This window comes from Colias eurytheme, chromosome 26 (assembly GCF_061535395.1).
Source record: "Colias eurytheme isolate Ceu_HAF_F1 chromosome 26, ilColEury1 Martin Lab GWU primary, whole genome shotgun sequence".
Classification (NCBI taxonomy): domain Eukaryota; kingdom Metazoa; phylum Arthropoda; class Insecta; order Lepidoptera; family Pieridae; genus Colias; species Colias eurytheme.
Window position 1 is genome coordinate 796519 of NC_143005.1, and position 21351 is coordinate 817869.

At 33.1% G+C, this 21351-nt stretch overlaps 1 protein-coding gene across 3 annotated transcripts; it reads right to left on the reverse strand.

The window, feature by feature from the left end:
* Positions 1–499: 499 nt before the first annotated feature.
* On the reverse strand, positions 500–15439 carry Kr-h2 (transmembrane protein 33-containing Krueppel homolog 2). 3 transcript variants are annotated; one of them, XM_090116782.1, is made up of 7 exons: positions 15278–15439; positions 13383–13544; positions 12764–12948; positions 4116–4183; positions 3550–3683; positions 3160–3378; positions 500–1431 (listed from the first exon to the last, which is right to left on the reverse strand). In XM_090116782.1, exons 2-7 carry the CDS (start codon positions 13541–13543, stop codon positions 1428–1430), a joined length of 771 nt encoding a protein of 256 aa, XP_089972908.1. In that variant the 5' UTR covers position 13544; positions 15278–15439; the 3' UTR covers positions 500–1427. The 3 variants fall into 3 exon arrangements, with proteins under 3 accessions (XP_089972908.1, XP_089972910.1, XP_089972909.1); XM_090116784.1 differs by lacking the exon at positions 15278–15439 and adding an exon at positions 14878–15037; XM_090116783.1 differs by lacking the exon at positions 500–1431 and having other exon boundaries at positions 3156–3378.
* Positions 15440–21351: the final 5912 nt, after the last annotated feature.

Consider the following 21351-nt stretch of genomic DNA (forward strand, 5'->3'; position numbering starts at 1 on the left):
ACGAATATTGAGCTAGAGCAAGAGCATTATTTCGTGCTCTTTTAGTGTAAACGAAATTCGTATTCAATGTTGTTCAGTATTAGAACGTTTCATAGAATCTTTTCTAACGCACCAAGAACAACGAAAGAATGCTCTACGCCCGTCGACACTAAAATAATTTGATATACAATAAAGGGATTACAATGAGAATTCGCTATTTTGATGTAAATGCAATGTTACATAGCAACAACAACAGGCAATTTTTGGCTTATCCTGGATTTTTCCGGAAGAAGACGGTGTTTTCCTTCTGTAATAATTGTAATAGGTATTAATTTCCTTCTGTAATAATTGTAATAATTGTAATAGTCTGAATCCTGATGTGATATATAATCGTATGACTTGAAAATAAGGTTCAAATTCAAATTCAAATATTTTTATTCATGAATATGGGTACAATTCAGATTATAATGTAGATGATTAAAGGTAGATGAATGATTTAAGTAAATAAAAAAACAGGAAATTTCTTAAACAACATTTATTTAAAATCCTTACTACATTCATCCCAAACCAAGTGCAAATATTAGTCTTAATACAAAATGTGTATTTATTTTCTATTTTATGTATAACCGTATTCACATAATATATTGGAAATGAAGGTGTAAATTAAATGCAAAACAAAGTAAAATTGTGACAGTCATTAAAAAGAGAATCGTTTATTTTCAGCAATGTTCAAATGAACCATAGACATATAAGATCATAGATAACAAATACCTCGTCGTTAATTTTTTATTTTAAATGTATATGGAACAAATTTTAGCACATTATTGACAAGGCTAGAGGCAAAATTGATTAATTATCCTACAACTCCTTAAATAGCTAAATAAAAATGGACCAAAATTGTTCTGGTGTCATAAAAATTAATCTTACAATAGACCCGGTACACAATACAATAATTCAATACAACCAACTTATAACATACAAACATGCACGGTGTACTTTAATATATGTATGTATATGTAACTTAGACAGCAAAAAACCCTAATCTTAACCTATCTGCGACTTACAGACAAATGATTTTTTCGATACAAATAAAATTTAGGTCAGTGTTGCATGTGATAAAATACAACGCAGTATATTATCTTAAATCCAGATTTTATTACTTAGATATAAAAGGCAAATTTAGCACACATAAGCTTAAGTTTGGACAGAGTTGGATAAAATAGTACCTTTTAACCCGTACCTTATATATTTTATAAATTGTATAATAATGACCATAGATTAAAAAGAACTTAATAAACATCGACCCATGTGTGCTGTGTTGTCTATGGTTGCACCAAGGAGCAAGTCTGCAGTTTTATTTTTATTATCTGTCAAAGAGTAACAGCTTAAAATAAAATAAATATTTCCAGAGGCTGTTGAGTGATGCATCGATGATTCGACAGCAACGCTTATCTGAAAAAAAATTATATGTGAGAAAGATGAAAATATCGTTTTGAGATTAGATGTTTTTAAAGTTATAGATACGAAAGTCAGGTTGCCTGTCATTCTGGCGAGCGAGCTACGTGTTTTATGCGCGAGAGTGAAAGAGAAGACTTTTAAACAACTGTTGCTGGCAGAGGCGGCTCATCCTAGGAGGTGCAGTGAATTGCCATAAAAAATTACAATAAAGTTATACCTACACACTTTAATAATTAATATCAGTACATTGCCTAACAACGAAATCCAATAAGAGTGAAAGAGAAATTTCGACACAGTCCTGCGCGTGAAACAAAAGATTTACTATGGAAAAATAGCCATATTCGGAGCGCAGCTCTCACGCGACGTTGCCGGTTATTACCGCCGCATCGCATGACAGCAGCAATTGCGCGCGACGTTGCCACTCTTATATAAACAAACACTCAGAATACGCGCGCGAATGCAAATTCGGGGATTTTCTAATATTATTATTCATTGATAATCATTGAATTCGTTTTGAAATAGCGTGAACTTTATACTTTTTAGTGTTTAAATGGATAATTCATTTTTTTTTTGTAATAAAAGATCGCGTTAACGCTATTGTATTTTCGTAGTTTTATTTTAAGTGAACACCGATACTATTTTGTCACGAGCCGCCTCTGGTTGCTGGCAATATTTTTGTTATTTAACCTGTCTTCTTATGATACGATATTCAATAATAAATTATGTTAAATGGCCAAGAGACGTCAAGTTATTGTAAAGTGTAGCATGTATGCATGTATACGACTATAATAATATGATAGCCTTTTATTTGGTGTCATTACGCGATCTTTGCAATGTAGGTAACTGTAGGAGAGAATTTTAGAGGTTACGAGTATGTAATAGGAGATTCGAATTCGGGCGTGCGTTTTCTGTGTCCTAGATGCAACGTGCTTTACTTTGTGCCGTACATGCAGTGTATTACATATGTATTATGTATGCGCTCGTGTTGCGTGTGTGACATGTGTGCGTCGTGGTGCGTGTAAGACATGTGTGCGTGCGTGGTGCGTGTGTTACATGTGTGCGTGCGTGTTGCGTGTATACACGCGGTGGTGTGTGTGTGTGTGCACTCACTGCTGTATCTCGACGGGCGGCGCCAGGCGGCACACGAGCTGCACGGCGGTGTGTGTGTGTGCACTCACTGCTGTATCTCGACGGGCGGCGCCAGGCGGCACACGAGCTGCACGGCGGTGTGTGTGTGTGCACTCACTGCTGTATCTCGACGGGCGGCGCCAGGCGGCACACGAGCTGCACGGCGGTGTGTGTGTGTGCACTCACTGCTGTATCTCGACGGGCGGCGCCAGGCGGCACACGAGCTGCACGGCGGTGTGTGTGTGTGCACTCACTGCTGTATCTCGACGGGCGGCGCCAGGCGGCACACGAGCTGCACGGCGGTGTGTGTGTGTGCACTCACTGCTGTATCTCGACGGGCGGCGCCAGGCGGCACACGAGCTGCACGGCGGTGTGTGTGTGTGCACTCACTGCTGTATCTCGACGGGCGGCGCCAGGCGGCACACGAGCTGCACGGCGGTGTGTGTGTGTGCACTCACTGCTGTATCTCGACGGGCGGCGCCAGGCGGCACACGAGCTGCACGGCGGTGTGTGTGTGTGCACTCACTGCTGTATCTCGACGGGCGGCGCCAGGCGGCACACGAGCTGCACGGCGGTGTGTGTGTGTGCACTCACTGCTGTATCTCGACGGGCGGCGCCAGGCGGCACACGAGCTGCACGGCGGCGAGCAGCGCCGAGCGCAGCGGCGCGGGCAGCGCGGGGCGCGCGGCGGTGCGCTCGGCGAACTCGCGCAGCTCGCGGAACGTGTTGCGCGTGTACGGGTTGCGGCGGGACGTGTACCGCCACGTCACGAAGTAGTAGTACATGAACGGCGAGAGCAAACCGCTGTACCCGCTGGAACGCACACAGATAAGAAATTAGAAAAAAAAAAACAAAAACAGATGCGTTGCACCTACACCAAAATTATAACACAAGTCGATTAGAACACCGGTCAACTGGATTAAAATGTATTTTATTTCGTCTTTGACAACCCTAAATAACGAATAAATAATTACTATTACTTACAGCAGGGCTAAGAAAGCGATGAGCGGGAATAGCACGATTTCAGCCAAAGCGGCCGCACGCAAAATGTTCCTCGCTTGGAATTCCACCAGCGAGATACCGATGCGAACAACCCACAATGAGTTCTGGCCAAGAGTCTGAAAGGAAATACATTAAACATATTTAATATTTTTAAAGCATCTAGCCTCAAAATGACGCTCGAAAAGTGTCCGAAACAAAACTCTGCCTACGTTTGTAGTTGGCAGAGTTTTCTAATGAGCGATACAATGAACATTACTGCCACGAAATAAGGTGTAAATTTAAATTAATGTTTCATTGACGATATTTAGGCCATGTGATTGCTAGCTAGGAAATGTTAAAATGGAAAAGTTTAAATAAAAACAGAAATATCATAAAGTACTTGCTGGTTTTTTATTTGTCACTCTTTCTCTCTCTCCCTTACACTTCTTCTGCTTTAAACTCCTGTCTCTAGCTTCAAATTCCCTTTTTACAACACCACCACCAAATTGCTCAAGCTCTTTCTGGCTTTTCTATCTACTTATCTAATAAAGAAACATAAAAATACTTACATCAAGAATGACGAGCGAGTAGGAAGCTGCGTGGAGCATCGCGAACAGGAATATTGGCACCAGAATTACTGATCATCTTCGATTAAGGAATAATTGCTTATATCATTCTTAAACTTAAATACATATACCTCTTAATGACAGAACTATTCCATAACAATAGCATTTACATATTTATAAAAAAAAGAGCGTGTCCCGAGCACACGTGTCGGAAGTTAAACTTTGGCAAGATTCAAAGATACCAAAATCGTCACCTTACTCCATGACGTGACGGTATTGCCATGATGCGACCTTGAAATTTTACTCTCAACACGCATAAAGAAGTTTCATTTCAATAATTTTAATTGATTATTTTATGAAAAATAAAGCAATTGTTAAAAGTTTTTTATTGATCATTAATAGGAGGCATCCTTTATAGTGAAGCATTCAAACGTAGTGAATAAACAATTGGTCTTTATTGATTGACCGAGGAAGTTTAATAACCTCTATAGGTACTTTATAAATATGTACAGTCAGAAGCATAAATATATTACCATTTGCAGATTAGCAATAATATCTGTCATAAGAACGGGTTCAATAATATCTGTCTGCCCGTATACAGCAAAAATATCTGACATTAGTAGGCAGCATAATAAAGTGACATCAAAATTATGTGACGAAAATGTTACAGCAAATAATTGTGACAACCTCTCGAAGCATAAATATGTGACGTCACCTAGGAGGCAATAATATCTGACACAATTTTATATTTCCGTATTGTAAAATATTATTGATTCCTCACAAAAAGCATAAATATGTGACACTAGCTTTCCGCCCGCGGCTTCGCCTGCGTTTTCACAGAAATACCGCATAGTTCCCGATCCCGTGGGAATTTTGGGATAAAACCTATCCTAAGTGTTAACCCAAGTTCCCCTTTATTTGTCTGCTAAATTTTATTGTAATCGGTTCAGTAGTATTTGCGTGAAAGAGTAACAAACACACACATACACATCCTCACAAACTTTCGCATTAATAATACTAGATTAGTAGGATAGGAAGTAGGATTATAATAGGACTAGTAGGATAAGATAGGATAGGATTTTTAAAAGGCAAACCGTTATTTATTGAATTAGTGTTATGTATTTTGCTGGGGTAAGAATATGAACAAAAGACACATTATATTTTGTAAATATTTTTTTTTTAATAAAATTACGATAATATGATAACTTGCCATAATTTTCGATATTCAATAAAATAATAGCAATATTATAGGCTAATTATAAGTAAATGAAAATGAATACGGAGCAATCGTGTCAAACGCCGCTAACGTCAAATATAACAAAACATGTGACAAAACAATTTCTAAATATGTAATACAAGAAGGTTACACTGAACCTTCAAATAAAATAGATCTACTTACCCAAGTGGGCATTCATATAAGTATATGAATACTTTAATTTATGATATCCTTCTAATATTAATTATAAATGCGAAAGTTCGTGAGTATCATGTAAGGATGTTTGTTACTCTTTCACACAAATAAAAGACAAAACAATGGAATTTGGCACACACATAGAAGGTAACTTGGATTAACGCTTATGAGAGCTTTTATCCTGGAAATCCCACAGGAACGGAAACTATGCGGGTTTTTCTTTGAAAACGCGGGCGAAGCCGCGGGTGTTAAGCTAGTAGGATATAATATCTAGACATACAATATGTAGTATACAACGACGGCACATATTAATTAATATGGTAATAATGTTTTAAAACAACGTAGTTAAAATAAAAATTATTTATTTTGTATTAATTCAATATTAAATTGAAAATAAAATTGTGTCAGATATTATTGCTTCCTAGTTGATGTCACATATTTATGCTTTTAGTGTGGAATCAACGCAAAATACAGAAATATAAAATTGTGTCAGATATTATTGCCACCTAGTCGCTGTCACATATTTATGCTTTGTGTGAGGAATCGATGCAAAATACAGAAATATGAAATTGTGTCAGATATTATTGCTTCCTAGTTGATGTCACATATTTATGCTTTTTGTGAGGAATCTATGCAAAATACAGAAATATGAAATTGTGTCAGATATTATTGCTTCCTAGTTGATGTCACATATTTATGCCGTGAGAGGTTGTCACAATTATTTGCTGTAACATTTTCGTCACATAATTTTGATGCCACTTTATTATGCTGCCTACTAATGTCAGATATTTTTGCTGTATACGGGCAGACAGATATTATTGAATTAGTACTAGTGACAGATATTTTTGCACATCGCCCCCTAGGCATATATTATTGCTCGTGACTGTACATTGTGCATATAAAAGGATAAAGCACTATTGTTTTTAAAAGCATTTTATAATTTATAGTTCCGACACTAATAGCTATTTTTATTAAGTTTCTATTCTCTTTTTTTAATTAATTACAAACCTAAATACACAAATGAATCTAAATTGTGAATTAACCAGAAAATGGCTATAAAACTCAAACATTATAGATTATTAGTTAACGACATTAACAGTAATTATTATTCGAATAATACTTCTGAAGGTTAGACACAACATCTATAATTATATTATAGTGTTCACGTGTAAAAATATATTTATAGTAAGTTTTCGTGATACAGTAGCTACTAATTAGAGATAGACATTATATTTAAAACTGATAATATCATGCAAAGCTTCTAGAAAGTGTGCTTGTATGTTTGTGGGTCACAGGTACCTAAACTATCAAATTTAATTGTCAAATGACATATATGTCAATTTGTTATTACAATATTTTACGTAGTATGTACTTTATACTGGTATAACTATTGTTTTATACAAGGCATTTATTAAACTATAGCTGTGTTTTGTCCATTTATTAATATGAGTTTATTCTGGTAAAAAAGGAAAATGATTTACCTTTTTCCATTCCAGAAAAATACAAGTAATTTTACTTACATACGCAATGTACATTAAACAGTTCACTTATGTGAAAACTCATCATTTATTTAAATATTGACTAAAAACCTTGGTATAAGCCTAGTACTACAAGATAATTTATTTTGTTAATTTCCATATGAATATTTAATTTTTTTTATGTAACATAATGTTGACCTGACACAAAAAAACTCTCACGTAAATTGCAATATACTGATAAGTAAAGAGATAAATTAAAGTGTATAAATATGCGGAGTTGTAGGTAAATTCGTAATAATATAATGATCCTGTGGCATCATAAAACTCGCTCCTTCATAGCATATATTTATGAAAATAATTCAGATATATTATAATCAAAAACGATTATTTGCTTATTATATACCGACGGTATAATATTATGTGCTTATTGCTAGTTATGTATACATCATAATATTTTATGCTTAGATTTTATGTAAGTACGTGTAATGTCGAACTTCCTAAAGAGATATTAATGTATACTAGTAAATAAGATTTGTCTTATATGCCTATTTCATTCATAACAAAAACCAATCGAATTATATTAGACTGGTTAGAAATAAGACCTTTTGCTATAAAGGCATAGCAGGAAAAAAACACATTTCACACACAAACGAAAAATGTCACAAATATTGACACATTCTTAAATTTTTTTTGACACATTGTTAATTCTTCTCTAATACATTTGAATTTGTTGTTCCCATCGGATTTCCATATTCTTTGAATACTTTGTGGTTATAGTTTACAAAGTGGTAAAAAAAATGTGTGCGTGTTCTAGTGTACACCCGTAAGAAGTGAAACTTCTTTATGACCTTATTTTAATAAAAATAATTTACTATATGCAATTTTACAGAAATACGTCCGTTACGCGCCATCGATTCGACAAGATGGCGCGTAACGGAAAAATGTCACGCGTAACGATAAAATGTTACACTAAATTTTTTTCCAACCCCGATAAAGAAGTTTCATTTCAACAATCATTTAAAATTACCTATAGATACGCATATTCGATTATGTACAACCATATATGGTCCCTTTAACGCGGCCTTGTGTATCTTGTTTTAATTTTATTAAAACGATTTTATTTACCTTGTTTTTTCATTTCAATGCTCTTGCGCTTGGTGACATAATATACTTAAGTACAAGGCCGATTTAACTATGTATTATAGTACTTATTCTTCTATAGGAAAGCCTTTTATAAAAAAGAACTGGAGACTGAAAAAGAGAGCGTGTGTACCGTGCACACGTGTCAGAAGTGAAACTTCTTTGGCAGGATTGAAAGATACCAAAATCGTCGGCTTACTCCATGACGTGACGGTATTGCCGTATATTTAGGTACTGTCAACGCGCTTATAGAAGTTTCATTTCAAAACTATTTTGACGCAATTAGGTACATATTTATATTTGAACTAGCTTTCCGCCCGCGGCTTCGCCCGCGTTTTCAAAGAAAAACACGTTCCCGTAGGATTTCCGGGATAAAACCTATCCTATGTCCTTTCTCGGGTATCAAAATATCTCTATACCAAATTTCATGCAAATTGGTTCAGTAGTTAAGGCGTGATTGAGTAACAGACAGACAGACAGAGTTACTTTCGCATTTATAATATTAGTATGGATGAATATCCCATACGAAGCTTCGTAGGTACATAAAGCAATTTGAGTGACTATTCTAACTGTACTACTCTTAAATCTGTCTTATGGGTAACGGTTACCTATTCTATAAATTTAAAGTTAAACAACTTTAACTGTATCCGATGTACATTCATTTTTGTAATAATATATTTATATTATTTTAGCGGATTTGTCTTGACGATTAAAATAAATATCCGAAATTTTGAAACAATTTAATAAAGGCTAAGAATTTTGTTATGAATTCAAATTTCAATTACAAAATAACCCTTATTTTTAAGAATGCAGACCTTAAAATGCTTTGGTCAGTAATTCAATCCGTTATATTATAAATAATAATAGAAATTCAACCTAATTTATACGACCATAAAGATTACTTTAATGGTAAATTAAAATATAATATACTAGGCGGTCCGCCCCGGCTTCGCCCGTGGTACATATTTCGCAATAAAAGGTAGCCTATGTTCTTTCTCAGGGTCTAAAGATTGTCTGTGCCAAATTTCATCAAAATCGGTTAAGAGGTTTATGCGTGAAAACAATACATACATACATAATTACATAATATTACAAACATTTCCTCTTTATAATATTATATTAGTATAGATATATGCAGAGGACGGTGAGAGTCGCGTTGAGCATGAGTTGTCACTTGGCCCTCATTGCGGCCGGCCGCGGCGCGGTTAAATTTTACTTGAGACGGTCTACTATACATGTCTTACTACTATAAAAACGAGAACTATCATCCTATCCTATCCTACTAATTATTATAAATGCGAACGTTTGTGAGGATGGATATATATGTATATGTGTAGGTGTGTATGTTTATTACTCTTTGGCGCAAATTCTACTGAACCGATTACAATGAAATTTAACACACATATAGAGGGTAACTTGGATTAACACATAGGATAGGTTTTATCCCGGAAATCCCACGGGAACGGGAGCTAGTAATTCATAAAATTATAACTAAGGAAAGTTACATCGAAATCCTTTCAGCAGTTTCAAAGATTAAAAACCTAAACTGACCTATACATATAGGTACATAAATACAACTTGTTTAACAACATTTTGGCTACCTCTACCGTAATATAATTTTTACAATATCTTGTTTAAACGGAAAGTATTAAAGACATTAATTACGTTATTGTAGTTATAAAAACCTGTTCCGGTTCACCTTGACATCGCGGAGTAGATACATCTACGATGGCATATTTTCTCTACGTCACAACTCACAACTCGTCTCAAAATAATATACAAAATTTTATACCTATAATAATGAATAAAATCGTTACGAAGTTTAATAAATTTTCTAGTAAAAAATAGATCAATAAAAAGTAAAGCCATTTCTTTATATAAAATACACATATTTATGTGAGTAGATACTACAATTCGACATTGACAAACGACCTATAATTTATAATCATATAGAGTACTAGTTAACCTGATCGAATATGATAAGATCTTTTTACCTCACAAGTCACATTTGTATATTAAGGAATAATAAAATAATTAGCATTAATAAATTTATTAGATAGATTAAATTCATTAAAGTAATTACTGTATTATTTCAAATTAACAAAGTTATATAAATAGGTAGATTTTGAATGTTTGTGCTCCTAGATAATAAACATTGAAAATTGAAATCTGTTGATCTTTATAAAGTGTTAATCCAAACACAAACATTCGACTCTATAACGTTACAGGTTACTAGCAAAAACGAGTACCTACTTACTTACAAAAAAAATCGAAACCGTTGGCCATTATTGATTTTGTTAATGAAAATAGTTACCTAATTTTGAACTTGATCTTCAACTATTTTCATTGCAAATGTCGCCATATCAGTGTTGTGGTTTAGTCCTGAAAGCGTGACAGACAAACAGACTTTCGCAATTATAATATTTAGTATGGACATATAATACGATATGATGATGATACCAATATATTCTGTGTACACAGACAGGTGACGTTATCTATCTAATCAATATTATACCTGTCTCCTTCGTTTGTTTTACGCAATATGAGATAAAAATAATATTCAGCGTTTATCTTTTGAATAATTCTTGATCGGTCATAGAAAATCTTAATTTATCTTAGATAATATGTATTATTATAATTAATAAGATGTTGGATTTAGATAATCATGTTTACGATTAGTCATACGAAATAGTTGAATCGAAAATCGAAATGTGATGCAAAAATAATATTTTGTGACATCATATCATTTAGGTACATGATACATATTTCGATTCGTGAGATAAATCCACAAAAAAGCAATAGATTATTCATTTTAATAATAAATTGTAAATCAGTGGATTTGCCTAAGATTGGCTAAGCATGATAGCTGTAAATTCTTTTTTTTAATAAACAAAACCAAATGAAATAAGAGCAGGCAACTAATGTAATTCTTTAGAAATTTACAATGTATGAGATATATCATAATTAATTGTAATATGTATGAATAGTAAAAGACAGGCACCTATCAAAATCGTGTCGTCAAAAAATTCACTTTCCTTAAGTAAGGGCGTATTCAGAAAGAAAGCTTGAAACTTATAAGCGCTTATCGGCACTTGTATATTTTCCTGTCAGTGTGACAGGAAAATATATGAACATGACAAGTGCCGATAAGCGCTTATAAGTTTCAAGCTTTCTTTCTGAATACGCCCTAAGTTAAGTGAAGGCATCCATACAAAACCGGATAGTCGGTACTTCATTTTATAATATAAAATCCAATGACACTGTGTATTTAAAAATCAGATATTACGTGCGATTGTAGACAATATAAAGAATTATCGCGTTAATGAAGCCTCAAGGTTGTGACGACCGATGTACTTTGCTGCATAGAATTTCAAGCAAAACATTTAAAAATAAAATATTTGTATTGAGATTATCTTTTATGTGCAACATTGCAAAACATAGGTAAAATATACATTATTTTGGTAAACGAATTATACCTACCTACTTTAGCAAATGTGACGTTTGCACCTAACCCACAAATTGTTCTGGTTAGGGAGCCAGGTGCAAATTTGGTTAACTATTTCCTCTCAAGAGATAATTCGTCAGACGCATGAGAGTATAGTATTATAAAGCCTCGTGAACGTCAGCTGGCGCTCGGTTGGGGGGGTGAGCGGTTGTAGCCTCCCACGCACATAGGAAAAAAAATACATTCATTCATTCATTTCCTCTCAGCTAAAAATTTGTCAAATTGTAGCTAACCCAATATCTCAACGAAAAAAAATAGTCAGCTGGTTACAACATGGTGTATTATACGTCAGCTGGTGTCTCGAACATGAAAGTTAAATTTAAAGAAAAATTTATTTTCCGTTATTTCCTCTCAAACAAAAATTTACCTGATGATAGCTTATATGTAACTGTGGATAAATATATATGTCAGCTGGCTGTATCTTGGTGGAAAAACCGTCAGCTGATAGGGGAGGCTACAACCGCTCTTCCCCCCAACCGAGCTCCAGCTGACGTTCACGAGGCTTCATAATACTATACTTTGATGCATTTTACTAATTACCGCTTGAGAGGAACTTGGTCATAAAATCTGCTGCTGGCTCCCGGACCATTCAATATATGATTTTTTATTTAATAATTTATATATTTAAAAATATTGAGTACTTAACACTTTCTAAAAATTGGAACGGACGAAAAATGTATTTCTGAAATGGGTTATTCGATCGAACTTAATCACATTGTATCATTGAATTACCTATATACAAACACAGATAAGTATTAAATAATATAAATAGTATTAATCTTATGTAATTTTATTCTAATGTCTTTATGTAACTGCCGAGGTCAAAGAAAGCACGTGTTTATTAATTGTATTGCACATAATGAAGATAAAATGTCTTTCATTATCTAAAAATGTAGCGTTAATTAAGTTTAAAGATTGAATACATACATATTTAGTTGTTACTACTGTAATTCAGTTTATTGAGTTCATTATTTCTCGAACTACCTTGACAGTAACTAATTTATAAACCGAAACTTACCCATACATTCCTCAGGAAATTTGAACACACATTTCTACACAACTTAGACATAATTTGAAGTATTTAACTACTTATGAACTAAATTATTAAAAAGGATACATATATGCGGTGTGACGTTCATGAAGATCAATGAATAGAAGAGATAATGAGCGCTGTCCTCAAGGAAGAATCTGTTGAGGAACTCTCTAGAGAGTGCTATTTCATTTGGCGGTATCCTCTGGTGGAGTCGGAGGGCGGAGGTCGCGGCATTCGCTAGGAGTGCCTTGTAGAATGATGATACGGGACTGTTGGGAAATAGGTTGCTATAGTCTATGTTCATTAACGATTGAGTAAAAAAGAGATGAATCTGTTAAGACGAGTGACAAAGAAGTTACATACTTAATAATGAATTACAAAACTAATTAGATATGTAAATGATGATCCTTTGCATGATAAAACAGTGAAATCATTCCCTTCTATTGTCTATTAAAACCGTGGGGGTTAATTTCTGCATGATAACAAATAATTCTATGAAAACCAGTAAAAGTTTCTAAATAAATCAGGATATGTTATGCATCAAGTAAGCTGTGTTAACAATGAATTTATCCAGTTGCTATGCACAAACAAAATTTAAAAAAATACAGCATATTATTTTAAATTTAAATTTTAATACCAAACATAAATTACCCACTAAATACTAATAATTCATTTAACAATTATAAAACAAAATAACACTTACTTGGTGAAAATAGGGATGACATATCCGATAGTGCACAAAATAGTTAAAATTCGTACACCCCACAGGGCGACGTCTACTTTGTTGGCCATAAGGTGAGCTTTCAATGCAGGCATGCCCTTTGGTGGGCCGGTGTCGCCTGCTTGCGGGTTTGGTTCAGCCATTCTGGGGAAAATATATTATATGAGTTTACCATCATTTTGGTATAAGATAAGCTAACTTAGATATGGGAGAAAGTGTTGGACACTTTTAGAGATTGATTCATTAAACCATATCTACATTCAATACATGCCACATATTAATTTTATATACAAACCTACAATTTAATTTATTTATTGAAGGAAGGTTATAAAATGGTAAAAATCGTATAACCTATTACAATCACATGTAGGTATGGTTATAAGGAAAATATGCTAATGATTCTAGATTAATCAAGTTTTGCATTAATATTCATATTTCTAAATAGTTCCTTTTTAAATACAGTACATCTCAGTAAGTCCCAAAAATAGTGCTCTTTAACAGTTTAAGGAATATAAAGTTTTTATTTTTAATTTTATAAAATTTGTTTGAAACAATAACAGAAGATATTATCCTAAAATTTTACTAAAACAAGTTAACACAAAATTTAATTAATTACTTGAATGGAATTTGGAAAAAATACTTACACATTAAATTAAGACACAAATAGAAATTAGCAAATTTTTTAAAACACCTCCATGGTCAAACTGGAGAGATGGTTGCCATATATTAATATAATATTTGTAAATTCATATTTTAATTTTTTCGACAAAATAAAATTTGTCAAAAAAATAAATTAAAATTTTTATTATAGTGAACATTAGCTTTGATCACAATCCTCATATAAATACATCAAAGTGAATTATAAAAAAACATTGTATTTATGGACATAAGTATAAAAAATTATCAGTAATAATTAGTCTTGACATTGAAATGTTTAACTTATGTAAATAATTCTCAGTAATTATTCACAATAACCTTCAGATATCTACCTGAGTAGACTTTATTATTTCATTACAATAATTGTAAAATAAATAAATCTTCATGATGAAATATTAAAATAAACTTTTAAGTTTTCTTAGTAAATTTTGATAATTTTCAAAAAATGAAATTGGGTCATTGAATCATCACTATCATATAGCTGTATTCCATCTTAAAAGAAGGTCAAAGAAAGTCTCATTGCAATAAGTATAAAAACTTTTACTATTAAGTTAACTGTATTTTGATATTAAGCTTAACTGTCATGCATCAGTTTGGGTATATTCCTAGAATGTATTACATTATCTAATTTTACCAGTACATTCTTAATGCAGAGAAACATTTATGCAAAACTTTAGAAGATATTCTATAAAAATAGTTTAAAGTTAAATTAAATGAGAAATATATTTTAAAGCAATAACAATGTTTACTTTGTAATAATTAAGATTAAGGTATTAAGGACAACTAAAATAGTTATTGTTATCAGGTGAAATGAATATACCTTCGAGCAGACTATACCTAAAGATAATGTTATCAGGTTAGGCACAGTGTCAGATAAAAAGTCAGATTGAAACTAAAATTAAATGCACGAGGAATACGTGACGGTTTACTTCACATTTTAATACAATGGATTATTAGGACACTGAAGAGGGAAGTGATTATTAAATATTTATTGAACAAGTGGGCCACGACAAAAATGCGATACTCAATGGATTGTGAAAAATTATAAACCAAACCTTCGTTAGGTCACATAAACCTGAAATTTTATTAGCTCGTGTTGTCACGAAGTGGAAAAACTCGTTTATGGAAAAATTAATTTGTGAAAATCATACTTAATTTGTAAAGTTATTAGGCATAATTAATTTATTTTAATAAGAGAACTCGAGTCGGAAAATACTTACATTCTTTTGCTAAATAGCTTGGTACACTTATAGAATTGATATAATTAATTTCGAAAGTTAAAAATATCAAATCACACAACGCAATCCACGAACGCACGATACGTGAACATTATTTGTTGGATGACAGATCACAGATGAGTGATGACAAGTTAAAAATTGAAACTTTACCATGTCCACAGATTACTCAACATCGTTGCAGACAATGAATAGAAAATCTTTCATAGATTGATTTTTATTTTTGAATATTCTGTTATTATTCGATATATCCGAGCAAGAAGCTTATATCTAATACACTGGAGATTGCACTATGACCATTAACTTGTAACAAGAAAATATGACGTTGAATGACACCTGTATGTTTTTTTATTCCTTTCACACCAACTTGCCAAGTTAGTGTGATTGCGTGTGATTGATACCTACCAAGAAGCTTATATCTAATACACTGGAGATTTCGATATGAACATTAACGTGTAACAAGAAAATATTGCCCTGTTGTTGTTTTTTATCACTTTCACACCTAACTTGGTATTGCCACTGTTAATACGAAGTTTTCCCAAGGCTACTATGGCTGTTTTCCAATTACAGAGCATAATGCGACTCAGTGCCGCACAATGCCGAATTATGCTGATGCTTAATTGGAACGTGAAACGCACCAGCAGGTTGCGCTAAGTTCAGTGTTGAAAAAAAAAATTCTTATAGTTATCAATAACCTCATTAATATGTAAATAAAGTGGTATACATAATAATTGGTTGGAAAATATTTACGGTTATTTTAAGTAATTTGGATTTTGATTATTTCATTAACATTTTTTTCAATGTTTGTACCTTCATCCATACTTATATTTATTTTTTTAACACAATTTGAATTAACTTTGATTATTTCGAAAAAACTACAATGAAACGAAAGCTTTAAAATTTTTTCCAACAATTAATAATTACTAACGATAAATCGATTGCACGCATCAATTCACGCGCATTACTTTTTCTAGTGCTCGATTGTGCGAAGCGTTGCTGTAGTTGGAACATTCAACGTTAAGCATTATGCCGCATAATGCGCTCTAGTGCTGTAATTGGAAAACGGGGTATGTATGCTGTAATATTCTGTGCAAAAGGTTAGTTTTAAAGTGAAACTTTTATTACATCATCTCAAACTTTTTGGTCTGTGTAGCGCATGTCGCGTGACGGTCGGCTGCCGAGTAGGTATAAAGCAGTGTTCGGAACCGTACGATAATTATCGTACAAATACGATAATTTTGTGCCTAAGTTTCACTTTTACCGTGGTTTCATAAAACCACACAACATTTTTTGTACATGAGTTTGTTGATAAATTGCCAACAACGTCATTCAGAAGCATTATTGGATGAGACAATTATTATTATTTATGCTAAATAAAATAAGTATCTGAACCAATTATTAAAAAGCGATACTCCCTGATTATGGGTAGTCACCATAATAAAATTGTAGCAACTCTCACTTTGTCAATATGGCATGTGTGTCAAAAAAATTGCGTCGCTTCGAATATTTAAGTCAATATTGTTGCTTATTTAATAAATATTTTCCGAATATAAAGAATACATTGTATTGTGCAAAATTGCAGAAGTGTTTGAACACCAAATTCTGGCATAGAATTTCACAGGCAAGTGTATATTTACGTTATTTACAATATTCCTCAATACTCCTGCATTTATCTGTTTAAAATCATTACAATGGCAAAAATTGTAAACTTTTGCATCATTTTAGTGAGCAGTCATGTGAAATTTGTTATTTTCCTAATACTTTATCATTTTTCAACAAGTTTTCAATAAACAAATTTAACAAGTAAGGTAACCATGATGACGAGTTTTTATGGATAGCGAAGAGAATATTATATTGTAATAACAATATTATTATGATGAAATTTAGAACACCATTTTCAAGATTGTTACTTGTAATGTAACAACACACGACATCGGTATTGCACTCACATGTAGTCTTCTTATATATAAAAATGAATCGCAAAATGTGTTGGTAAGCGCATAACTCGAGAACGGCTGAACCGATTTCGATAATTCTTTTTTTATTATATTACTTGAAGTACGAGGATGGTTTTTATGTAGAGAAAACGTAAATATGTACCACGGGCGAAGCCGGGGCGGACCGCTAGTGTAGTTATAAGATTGTTCGTTTTTACATTGAAATTTATACTTTTTTAACTTACCTCCTATTTTTTTACGTATTTCAGCTTTCCAAAAAGTAAAATAAAAAGTAATATATGCGCCCATCAAGGGTAAAATTACTGAGGATTATGACCCAGAAAAAAATACTTTTTGAAAAATAAACTTTGTAAAGTTTGCTGAAATTTGTGCAAGGCTGCTATAAACAGTTTTTCTTTGATGATTTTGGCTTGAAATTGACCCGTCGAAGCAACGCGTTTAAAAAGAAGATCTGAGTAGCTTACAATTTGGTAAACAGCATCTGATGCAAAACAAAACTTTCCTCTATTTACAAAGGATGTTAATGCTATATATTGGTTCATATCCAAGCTTTGTAGCCAAAAGTTATTTAAAACTATCATTCTATACCAATTAAAATTGTATGTACCTATAAAGTATTATAATATAAATACTGTTAAAAATATATGTCGTTATTATTTATAGACCATGATTTTTAGTTTTTTCTATTTCGAAAAATCCTGAATATACAAACCAGCGTGGTCACTCCACAGAAAGAGACAAAAAACAACACGGACGTCATTCGAGGTCATATTTTCTTGTTACAAGTTAATGGTTATAGTGTAATCTCCAGTGTATTAGATATATATATAAGCTTGGTTGCTGTAGTTAAAACATTCAACGTTAAGAATTATGCCGCATAATGCGCTCTAGTACTGTAATTGGAAAACGGGGTATAACACGTTTAGAGTAAAATATACCGTGTACACTATGTTTTTAGTCAATTTATATTTGCATACAAAATTATATTTATACAGTACATTTACTCGCTCGCTTTCGATCAATTTGTCCCTAATTTTGCTAAGCCATTTCTATCAAAATAAAAAGAGATAAGAACGCTCTCACTTGAACCATTTTTTGCGCCATGGCGCGTAGTCTTATCAGTATAACGTCTTTGGCTTGAATAAATTCCTTGGTATATATATTCCAAATTCATATTCATGCCAAAGAGAATACAAATAATTTGGAAAATCCAAAAGTGCACGCCTCATAATTTTTTTTTAATAAATATTTATTAATTATTGTTTTTGTTTATTTAATAACAATTAAACCACATCGAATCAGACCCTGAAAAATGAAAGGGTTCTATTCCTGAGCATACTCAAGCGTAAGAGAAAAAAAAAGACTCGATTAGTAAAGTATTTCGGTCGCTATCGTGTTAACAAGAAAAAGGATCCGCACATACAGACACACGGACGTCCAAGACAGAACTTTTTTAAACTGTTTTTTAACTAGTTTAAATAACAAAAATGACATCAAAAATATCATGAACGTTAAAAATAGTGTTTTTTCTTAATATGTGTGTGTATGTATTATCTTACAAGTGCAATGTATGATACATAAAGACATTTTAAGTATGAAAAATCAGATGTTTTGCGCGAAGTGACAGTAGTACCCACCTCAACGCTTCGCATGAGGCGTGCAATACTACGTATATATTATGTGGTATTCATGCTGCGAACACGAGCTGCGAATCACAGCACAGAGCAAGTGCTGCAAAATGGAAATGTGAATGACAGCCGCATGACAGCCTTAGATACAGAAAAAAAAACCTAGCGATTTGAACTTTGTAGTTTATTTTCAGTTAAAAAAGGTGTATGAATACGATGAATACAATATTTTAAGTTTTTTTAATAGTCCAAGATCCCAGAGGGATAAGACATAACTTATTTTCTAAAAGATGAAACTTTAAGTTCTCAGTAGTGTCTCCTGTACTTTGTATACCTGCGTTTTTGTGAAGTTTGCCCAGTGACACCTGGGCAGGTACCAGGTGAGAAAGGTGACTAAAAATAAGAGTTACTTTACTTAAATTTAGATGGCTGATTTTTAGATATATTATATAGAATATCATTCTCAAATGGTATCGCAAGTATCAGACACTTTTCATGGACCAAAACTTTTGTCAGACGCTTTAAAGCTCCACTTCCAAAAATAAATAAACTTTACTTATTTTCAAATGTCTGATTTTTTAATATGTTATCAACATAACTATTACAAAATTATATTTAATCAGTCAGACAAATTGGAATGACCAAAAATCCACTAAACACAAAAAATATTCGGCCGTGAGTACGAACGCGAGAGCATTATGCATGCGTTTCAGAGCGAGTGTATATATATGTGTATAGATAGTAACCCGGTTCTCCTTCTTTAACTCACATTCTGTTTCAGTCTACTGTGTATGTGCGCGCAATGTATTATACATTATATAATGAATACTATACATTGCGCGCACATACACAGTAGACTGAAACAGAATGTGAGTTAAAGAAGGAGAACCGGGTTACTATCTATACACATATATATATACACTCGCTCTGAAACGCATGCTTAATGCTTTCGCGTTCGTACTCACGGCCGAATATTTTTTGTGTTTAGTGGATTTTTGGTCATTCCAATTTGTCTGACTGATTAAATATAATTTTGTAATAGTTATGTTGATAACATATTAAAAAATCAGACATTAAAAAATAAGTAAAGTTTATTTATTTTTGGAAGTGGAGCTTTAAAGCGTCTGACAAAAGTTTTGGTCCATGAAAAGTGTCTGATACTTGCGATACCATTTGAGAATGATATTCTATAATATATATCTAAATATCAGCCATCTAAATTTAAGTAAAGTAACTCTTATTTTTAGTCACCTTTCTCACCTGGTACCTGCCCAGGTGTCACTGGGCAAACTTCACAAACACGCAGGTATACAAAGTAGTTACATGAGACACTACTGAGAACTTAAAGTTTCATCTTTTAGAAAATAAGTTATGTCTTATCGCTCTGGGATCTTACTCTATTAGACTACAAGCCCGCATAGGACAAAAATATGGGTCAAATGAACCACCAGGGGACATATCTAGAACGATAGCAGAGCAAAAAATAATAAGATTCATCACTATGCCGTCACTTGTAAGCTGTCCAACTGAGTGCAGATGAGAATTGAAAAGTACAGGTAGACTCGGTAAATTTTGGTCATATATTTTTGTACGGCATTCTTAACCATCGATAGATCCATTAAAAATAATAAGAAACCGCTCAGTGCCGTACAAAAATGGTGGTCCACCAAGTCGGAATTTTTATTTAAATTCCAAGAGTTACCGGGGGTAAATTTGGTCATTTGACCATGTACGGCATCTGTGTCATACTATTGCTATACTGCTTTTAATCCATTATTCCGCAACGCCGTACAAAAATCATGGGGACAAGGGGAAAAAATCGAGAGTTGCAATCCCCTCTCTTTCCCCACTCCAGGGGGTCATTTGACTAAGTACGGCTTCGGTTCCAAAACATTATCTAGCACTCAAAAGTACTATTAAAAGCAATGCCGTCAAAAAATAATTGTTCTTTTAAATGTATACCAATAATCATCTTAATTTCATCAAATTCTTGATATAAAGAGCTGTAAGGTCATTTGACCCTGTACGGGAACTTTTTTTTTAACATGATATTGTAAAATTCAATTGTTGTATAGTATTGCCGTTCAAAAGAAACCGTTCTAAAAAAAGTTATAGAGAAATGCAAATCCAGAAATTTTGTTAAAGTTTAAACATCGTATATTAATGAAATATAATAGTTTTCTACACTTTATCCGTTGTTTTAAATAGTATTAACATAGATAAATTAGGAAAAAACGATGCCGTACATTTTTGTGCAGACCACATCTTTTAGGCTGATGAAAGCGACGAAAGCTACAATTTTAAGGGTGCTTTATGGCCATTTGATACAGTACGGCATTAACATATTTTTACCCAACTACGGCAAAGCAAAAGGAGGGTTATGGTTGTTTACAGGTCATGTATGTATGTTCATCTATTCCCTCGTAACTTCTAAACTACTTATCAGAATTCGACAAATGACATATCATTCGTC